This window comes from Pecten maximus, chromosome 11 (assembly GCF_902652985.1).
Source record: "Pecten maximus chromosome 11, xPecMax1.1, whole genome shotgun sequence".
NCBI lineage: Eukaryota > Metazoa > Mollusca > Bivalvia > Pectinida > Pectinidae > Pecten > Pecten maximus.
In genome coordinates this window covers 9,017,993-9,027,741 of record NC_047025.1, presented here as the reverse complement: position 1 = coordinate 9,027,741, position 9,749 = coordinate 9,017,993, and the positions used below count along the sequence as shown (strand labels likewise).

The 9,749-nt window shown below is 40.8% G+C and overlaps 1 protein-coding gene across 1 annotated transcript; it reads left to right on the top strand.

Moving 5' to 3' along the window:
* The first annotated feature begins 2,171 nt into the window (after window positions 1-2,171).
* On the top strand, window positions 2,172-3,044 carry LOC117337848 (uncharacterized PPE family protein PPE62-like). The gene has a single exon (XM_033898974.1). The coding sequence runs from the start codon at window positions 2,172-2,174 to the stop codon at window positions 3,042-3,044; it is 873 nt and encodes a 290-aa protein (XP_033754865.1).
* Window positions 3,045-9,749: the final 6,705 nt, after the last annotated feature.

Here is a 9,749-nt window from a genome sequence, read left to right as displayed (position 1 = left end):
TTTAACATACATTGTACATTTGAAAATATGTGATACATTGTACATTAAATAACATTTCCAATGTGATAACGTTAAAAAATATCGCCGCTTGTGTGAAATAAGGGGAGCATACAATTATAAATTTCATGAATGTAAAAGGTTGTTGTTCGTTCCTTATTACATGTTTATAGCTATGAATGATACATGCATGCTCAACGCGAATATTTGAAAAGTAAATTTTCTTCTGACGACTTTTTCCCAATTAGTACTTCGTGACATTCTTGTTAGATTTCGCAATTAGTTTATTCCCTGTTAAAGACTGGCGATGCTGGTCTTGCTATAAAGGTTTTCGAGTCAGATGGCTCACATGACTTTCTTGTGAGGTAAGGTTTGCCAGAGTGAGAAGCCTTATCGACTTTCCAATTTCTGATAATTCCAACATGACGCGGAATCCAAACAAAATTAAATGGCATGTCATTAAAAACCTTCGGATGCGAAAGAAGTTGTTTTTCTATGACCGCGTTATCAGAAATTCGATTTTTCATTCCGAGAAGTATGGACTATGAATTTGAACAGATTTCTGCTTTTGTAATGTTTTGTTTCCGATGGAATCTGAGTTTAAATAGAAGTTTTTTCACCTGTAAAACAGCGTCATTATTAGTTCAAAGAGACAGGAAGATAACATACTGCCAGCAATGCATGCTGCGGTTACATTATCCTGTCTTTGAATAATCCGCATATAAACATAATTGTGAAATTAACTTACTTTGTATTGAATCGGAATATTAGATACTCTCTTTTTTTTGCAGAGTTAAATAAATCCACTTGGAGTGCCATATTTACGATGGTAAGGGATGAACTGATAACCCAAAACAATATGCCAGGTTAATCATTACCTTGATGGGTTTGGTTTGGTTTTATTTGTTTAACGTACTATCAACAGCTAAGGCCATTTAAGGACGGCCTCCCGTGCGTGCGATATGCATGCGTGTGGTGCTTGCGTATGTGTGTTTTGGGGGCTGCGGTATGTTTGTGTTAAGTCTCCTTGTGATAGGCCGGAACTTTTGCCGATTTATAGTGCTACCTCACTGAAGCATACTGCCGAAGACACCCAGCAGGACACCCCACCCGGTCACATTATACTGACAACGGACCAACCAGTCGTCCCACTCCTAATATAACTTGATGGTTATGTCCTTTGATATTAAAAAAAGTACATTAAAAATTACTCAATACAAATAACCTTGAGTGCTAGTATTAAATGTAAGCATATACAATAATCAAACTTATAATCGAAGCTATATCCCGATGCAGGTAAATCGATTCTAACATTGTGACGTTATTATCATGACGGCAGTTGCCTAATTTTACTCTAGGCCATTGCATACATCATCATTGTCGTATGTTCAATCTCACTAATTTCAAGTAAAGTACAGTATTCTAAGCAGTAGAACATATTAATACATGTCACCTAACAGCAAAATTCAGGTAATTTTTCTTGTTTTTTTTTTCTTCTCCCAATCATTTCCTGGAATCATAGACACGTAATAACATCGCCAATGGCAAAGCTCGGAGATAAACTGTAGTTGCCATTGTTTAGAGGTCCGAAACGGTTTTGTTAACGTCATATATTGTATTCACTGTAAGGCAGACACCGTGAAACACTCCGACACGTTATTATATGTGTTTCATACAGATCCCCACATTAATTATCAGCGTATCTGAAAAGTAATAACATCGTTCGTTATAAACGAACGCTCCAGAACAGGAAATTTCACATATATTTATCTCAATCTAAATCAATCTAATTAAAATATAGATGGCCATTCTCACCAAGTAACATGAACGCAGTAAGAATGACCATGTATATTTCAATTAGATTGTATATAAATATATTTAGCCAACAATATAAGTAGTAGAGACTTATGTCGTAATTACGATCAATGGCATCAAACAATATATAATTCCATTCAAAAAGATATGACATTGAAATTTTACATATCATAATTGATTTCGAAGAAAATCGTTTTACTTCTGGACAGGAAAATTTACTGCTGCCATATCAGAACGCAGAACTTTGTGCCTGCTTAAAGTGTGCTGCATCGCATGGCGTTCTAGGCGACTTCAACACGTTTCATGGCGTTGTAGGCGACTCTAACGCGTCAAATGGCGTTATTGGCGTCTCCAACATAATGCATGGCATTCTAGGAGAATCCAACACGTCAAATGGCGTTCCAGGCGACTCCAACACGTCGCATGGGGTTTTAGGCGACTCCAACACGTCAAACGGCGTTTTAGGCGACTCCAATACGTCAAATGGCGTTCTAGGCGACTCCAACACAACGCAAGGCGTTCTACGCGAGTCAAACGCGTCAAATGGCGTTTTTGGCGACTCCAACACGTCAAATGGCGTTCTAGGCGACTCCAACACGTCAAATGGCGATCTAGGCGACTCCAATGCGTCAAATGGCGTTTTAGGCGACTCCAACGCGTCAAATGGCGTTCTAGGCGATTCCAACGCGTCAAATGGCGTTCTAGGCGACTCCAACGCGTCAAATGGCGTTCTTGGCGACTCGAATTACGCGCCAAATGGCGTTTTTGGCGACTCCAACACGTCAAATGGCGTTCTAGGCGACTCCAACACGTCAAATGGCGATCTAGGCGACTCCAACGCGTCAAATGGCGTTCTAGGCGTCTCCAACGCGTCAAATGGCGTTCTTGGCGACTCCAACGCGTCAAATGGCGTTCTAGGCGACTGCAGCACGTCAAATGGCGTTCTAGGCGACTCCAACACGTCAAATGGCTTTCTAGGCGACTCCAACACGCCAAATAGCGTTCTAGGCGACTCCAACACGTCAAATGGCATTCAAGGCGACTCCAACACGTCAAATGGCGTTCTAGGCGACTACAACGCGCCAAATGGCGTTCAAGGCGACTCCAACGCGTCAAATAGCGTTCTAGGCGACTCCAACACGTCGAATGGCGTTCTAGGCGACTCCAGTACGTCAAATGGCGTTCTAGGCGTCTCCAACGCGTCAAATGGAGATGCTTCCGTATTATCGTAGAAGCACCTTAGCATACTACATCTACATGGACGCCATTGGATCAACATGAGGACGCTGCCCCGGAGAGACAGAGCTTTTTCGAATCATGCAGGACACGTTTTACTTCTGGACAGGAAAATTTACTGCTGCCATATCAGAACGCAGAACTTTGTGCCTGCTTAAAGTGTGCTGCATCGCATGGCGTTCTAGGCGACTTCAACACGTTTCATGGCGTTGTAGGCGACTCTAACGCGTCAAATGGCGTTATTGGCGTCTCCAACATAATGCATGGCATTCTAGGAGAATCCAACACGTCAAATGGCGTTCCAGGCGACTCCAACACGTCGCATGGGGTTTTAGGCGACTCCAACACGTCAAACGGCGTTTTAGGCGACTCCAACGCGTCAAATGGCGTTCTAGGCGATTCCAACGCGTCAAATGGCGTTCTAGGCGACTCCAACGCGTCAAATGGCGTTCTTGGCGACTCGAATTACGCGCCAAATGGCGTTCTAGGTGACTCCAACGAGTCAAATGGCGTTCTTGGCGACGCCAACGCGTCAAATGGCGTTCTAGGCGACTCCAACGCGTCAAATGGCGTTCTAGGCGTCTCCAACACGTCAAATGGCGTTCTTGGCGACTCCAACGCGTCAAATGGCGTTCTAGGCGACTGCAGCACGTCAAATGGCGTTCTAGGCGACTCCAACACGTCAAATGGCTTTCTAGGCGACTCCAACACGCCAAATAGCGTTCTAGGCGACTCCAACACGTCAAATGGCATTCAAGGCGACTCCAACACGTCAAATGGCGTTCTAGGCGACTACAACGCGCCAAATGGCGTTCAAGGCGACTCCAACGCGTCAAATAGCGTTCTAGGCGACTCCAACACGTCGAATGGCGTTCTAGGCGACTCCAGTACGTCAAATGGCGTTCTAGGCGTCTCCAACGCGTCGAATGGAGATGCTTCCGTATTATCGTAGAAGCACCTTAGCATACTACATCTACATGGACGCCATTGGATCAACATGAGGACGCTGCCCCGGAGAGACAGAGCTTTTTCGAATCATGCAGGACAGCAGATACAATACTTACGTTATACCTGCAGGGCATTAAACCGACGTATGACGTCATTAAACTTCCATTTTCCTACTCAAATATTTTGTTGGACCCAATACAAGCCTATCCTTTAAATGTCATTTATTCCTGGGCATTTCTCTTAGATGGACTCTCCGATGCCTAATATCAGTCCTTCCCTCTATATCTTTAACTGCACTCAACTTGAAATAAACGTAGAGACAATCTTGTTTAAGCTCCTTGGTAAAAACATACATAGTCACAAAACGTTTTAAATAGCATACAACTTAAACTATTAAAACCAATCTTTTTGTTAATATAATTTTTTATTGAGTTCAACGTCCTCGCAAAAATTGGTACTACACAAGGAGGACTAATAAAGGAAGTGGAAAACACTTAGGTTATGACGTGTAGTGTAATAATTACTCAATTTTGAAGGTTATGTAGTGTAAATAACTTGCCTCCCCTAAAGGGTTTTTTGTTCTTTTTTTTTCACCGTGTCATAAAAACCTTTAAACAATTGTAGTTCTGTTGTCTGTATCATCTTCCTACATCCTTATATTGTTACAACATAACGTTAAATGTGTATTTTAAAATAATAATCATGATCTTAATTGTGCCGCAAGCGTTTTAAGTTAAAAAAGATCGTCTATGTTTGAAAAAGCTGGTCGCGCATGCATACTTGAATAATTTAAGTCGAAGCGATGTGGGAGACAAGTATTCTTCATCTGGCCTAGCTAACTGGTTTCGAATGCACGGATATACAGTCAAACCTCGTTAACTCGAAGTTATCGAGATCGTCTTCGAGTTAACCGAGTTGCAAAGTAGAAGTATTAGAAGATATATATATATATATATCTTTTAAAAAAAATCCTTAACAGAAACACGACTATTTGATTTAAAATAATAATCATAACAAAATCGTATTTCTTATTTATACTTAAAACGATATTTCTAATAAAAAAATGATATATCATGCAATCCTGTCGTACAGTGTTGAAATCCAGTAAGCGTGTATACCTGTGGTTGGGAGTCGTGTCCGACATTTCTAAGCGACTGAAAGACGAGAAGATTACCACACAATCTCAGCACTTTAATATATATTTAAATCATTTATATCGTGGTGCATAAATTATATTATTGTAAAACATCATAAAAAACCAATATACGAAACCTGCGGCAAATAATTCATACACAAATGTATCGGCACCGGCAACGTGTTTACAATTGGTTTGGTTTGGTTTATTTTGTTTAACGTTCTATTAACATCTAAGGTCATTTAAGGACGGCCTCCCGTGCGTGCGACATGCATGCGTGTGGTGAGTGCGTATGTGTGTTTTGGGAGGCTGCGGTATGTTCGTGTCAGCATACTGCCGAAGACACCCAGCAGCACACCCCACCCGGTCACATTATACTGACAACGGGCGAACCAGTCGTCCCACTCCTTGTATGCTGAGCGCTAAGCAGAAGCAGCAACTACCATGTTTTAAGACTCGGCCAGGGGACAGAACCCAAAGCCTTCCTCACAGGGGCGAACGCTCAACTAAAGGCCAAAAGTGAGGCAGTGTCAAGGGAGACGTTAGGAAGAAGAAAGTTGTTAAGAACGAAGAGAAAAGATAAGATCCCAAATGTAGTCGCCTCTTACGATCATGCAATGGGGGCAGCAGGTACAATTCTTACGCTCTAGGTATAGACTATTAGTGTACTAGGTATAGACTATTAGTGTACTAGGTATAGACTAGTAGTGTACTAGGTATAGACTAGTAGTGTACTAGGTATAGACTGGTAGTATACTAGGTAAAGACTATTAGTGTACTAGGTATATACTATTAGTGCACTAGGTATAGACTATTAGTGTACTAGGTATAGACTAGTAGTGTGGTAGGTATAGACTAGTGGTGTAATAGGTATATAGACTAGTAATGCACTAGGTATAGACTAGTAGTTACTAGGTAACACTAGTAGTGTACTAGGGTTAGACTAGTAGAGTAATATGTATAGACTAGTAGTGTACTATAGGTATCTGCCCTGCAGGTAGGGCGTAAGAATTGTACCTGCTGCCCCCCATTGCATGATCGTAAGAGGCGACTAAATGTGGGATCTTATCTTTTCTCTTCTTTCTGAACAACTTTCTTCTTCCTAATGTCTCCCTTGACAATGCCTCACTTTTGGCCTTTAGTTGAGCGTTCGCCCCTGTGAGGAAGGCTTTGGGTTCTGTCCCCTAGCCGAGACATACCAGAGTCTTTAAAAATGGTAGTTGCTACTCCTGCTTAGCGCTCAGCATATTTGGAGTGGGACGACTGGTTCGCCCGTTGTCAGTATAATGTGACCGGGTGTGGTGTGCTGCTGGGTGTCTTCGGCAGTATGCTTCAGTGAGGTAGCACTCTAAATCGGCAAAAGATCCGGCCTATCACAAGGAGACTTAACACAAACATACCGCAGCCTCCCAAAACACACACACGCACTCATCACACGCATACATGTCGCACGCACGGGAGGCCGTCCTTAAATGACCTTAGCTGTTAATAGGACGTTAAACAAGATAAACCAAACCAAACCAAACTATAGGTAAAGACATTTAGTGCACTAGGTATAGACTAGTAGTGTACTAGGTATAGACTAGTAGTGTACTATAGGTATAGACTAGTGGTGTACTAGGTATAGACTAGTAGTGTACTAGGTATAGACTAGTAGTGTACTGCGTATAGACTAGTAGTGTACTAGGTATAGACCAGTAGTGTACTAGGTATAGACTAGTAGTGTACTATAGGTATAGACTAGTAGTGTACTAGGTATAGACTAGTAGTGTACTAGGTATAGACTAGTAGTGTACTGCGTATAGACTAGTAGAGTACTACGTACATACTAGTAGTGCACTAGTTTTAGACTGATAGTGTACTAGGTATAGACTAGTAGTGTACTAGGTATAGACTATTAGTGTACTAGGTATAGACTAGTAGTGTACTAGGTATAGACTAGTAGTGTACTATAGGTATAGACTAGTAGTGTACTAGGTATAGACTATTAGTGTACTAGGTATAGACCAGTAGTGTACTAGGTATAGACTAGTAGTGTACTATAGGTATAGACTAGTAGTGTACTAGGTATAGACTATTAGTGTACTAGGTATAGACTAGTAGTGTACTAGGTATAGACTAGTAGTGTACTAGGTATAGACTAGTAGTGTACTATAGGTATAGACTAGTGGTGTACTAGGTATAAACCAGTAGTGTACTAGGTATAGACTAGTAGTGTACTAGGTATAGACTATTAGTGTACTAGGTATAGACCAGTAGTGTACTAGGTATAGACTAGTAGTGTACTATAGGTATAGACTAGTAGTGTACTATGTATAGACTAGTAGTGTACTAGGTATAGACTAGTAGTGTACTACGTATAGACTAGTAGTGTACTACGTACATACTAGTAGTGCACTAGTTTTAGACTGATAGTGTATTTGGTACGAACTATAAGCAAACTTGGTATAGATAGTTTAGTTTGGTTTAATGTGTTTAACGTCCTTTCAACAGCTAAGGTTTTTTAAGGACGGCCCTCCGTGCGTGCTATATGCTAAGAAGGAGTAGCAACTATCATCTTTAAAGACTCTGGTATGTCTCGGCTAGGGGACAGAACCCGAAACATTATTTAAGTATTTTTTTTCTATTTTTGTAACTGTTTAGATAGGATGCCAAACATCTTCATGAAAACATGTCTACCAATCTAACACATGCCTCTTTATTAGCACGGCCAAGCTTCGAAATTAATTCATCAACCCTGCTTGAGCTAAAACGTTAAGTCCTAAAAGCCCATTAACTACATCGGCCTCCATATTTAAATCCGATATGAACACAGCTAATATTTTTAAGATAGCATTACGTTAGTAACACTGTTAATCTAGTATCGACCGGAAGCTATCACACCAACGTGCGCTATCAATAGATACTTCTCAATGAACACACTCGCTATTTTATGTCTCCATTATCTATAAATATCAGTTTACTTCTGACACCAATGTTGTAACAAATACTCCACGATATGACCAGAGGTAATAAGTAAGTGTATGATTCCCAGACAAGTGGATTGTACAATCAATACACAAACCACTAAGTAAGGAAGCTTGACCAAATATAGAGATTCGTTCTATCTCATAATATCATTATTATGTTGGCGTTCATGTTTGCTGTGTTTTTAGATTCTGATCAAATGATATCTCATTATTTATAGCTGGAATCGCAATTGCCACAATCAGCACCATCTTGGTACCTTTCGTGTACCTTGTATGCATTAGCTAATGGAATGAAATAGATGGAATGGTTATGCGGCGACTCTTGCATAAAAATCGATCAAATATCCATTTTTCTACTTTGTAATTACATTCTGCGTTAATATACTTCATTTACGATTTATTGGATTTGTCAAACATCCTTAATGTTTTAGGTAAGGGACTTTTCAAAGCCTAATGTCCATGTCATACATTTTCAAAGGCACCTTCAGTGTTCAAGGTTGAGCTGCCCCAATCACAATATTCATAGGAGGCGACTAATATGTGGTTATTGTTCTATCATGCTTATATCTCACTTTGGCGGTCATTTCAGCATTTGCACTTGTACATTTGTTTTCTGTTTCAGACATAATGTTACACAATTAAGAATGGAACTTACACTCCACGCATTCATCACTGAATAGACACTAACAGGGTAATATATAGCTGGTCCATTGTAGGATTATTTGAAAAATGGAACAGGAAATTTGTCCTACAAGGTGCAAGCGACATGGCGTCGCACGGAATCTCACTATACTATAAAGTAACCTTTAAGTTGGCTTCATTTAGGTAGACACCGAAAAGTATTTACGAATCAGGCAATGGGGACAGCAGGTCAAGTTATTAGGCCGGTGAGCTTATGCCATGACAGCGCATTCGTCATCATTTTATCCTAGTCGCTACGTGTTGTGAATTGTTGTTTGGGTTTAAATTAGATTTAGTCTGCATCATTCAAAGTTCTATAAACGAAGGTGTAGAATTCGGGGCCAGAAATGGAATTAGAGATAAATCAGTTAGATTCATGTTTCTGTAAGACTTGATGGTTGTATTTGGTCAAGCCGCTATACGATCGAAGGGTTTGGTTTGGTTTGGTTTATTTTGTTTAACGTCCTATTAACATCTAAGGTCATTTAAGGACGGCCTCCCGTGCGTGCGACATGCATGTGTGTGGTGATTGCGTATGTGTGTTTTGGGAGGCTGCGGTAAGTTCGTGTAAAGTCTCCTTGTGATAGGCCGGAACTTTTGCCGATTTAAAGTGCTACCTCACTGAAGCATACTGCCGAAGACACCCAGCAGCACACCCCACCCGGTCACATTATACTGACAACGGGCGAACCAGTCGTCCCACTTCTAATATGCTGAGCGCTAAGCAAGGAGCAGCAACTCTCCAAGAGCGGGAGGGAAGTATCACATATGACAAATAGGATTATTTGATAGTCCTCCTACAGTATGAATAAGGTGATTATGATCAAGTATGTTCTACAGCACCTTGATTAAACCAAGTGGATAAACAAACATTTACTCACTGATAACTGAAATGAGTATTCCGCCATGAACACTGAAATATATAGTTAGCCTGTGCTAGTCCTCTTGTTTAACAACATAATTGATTT

Coding starts and splice junctions, on each gene's coding strand:
- LOC117337848 (XM_033898974.1), top strand. CDS start 2,172: ATGCATGGCATTCTAGGAGAATCCAACACGTCAAATGGCGTTCCAGGC.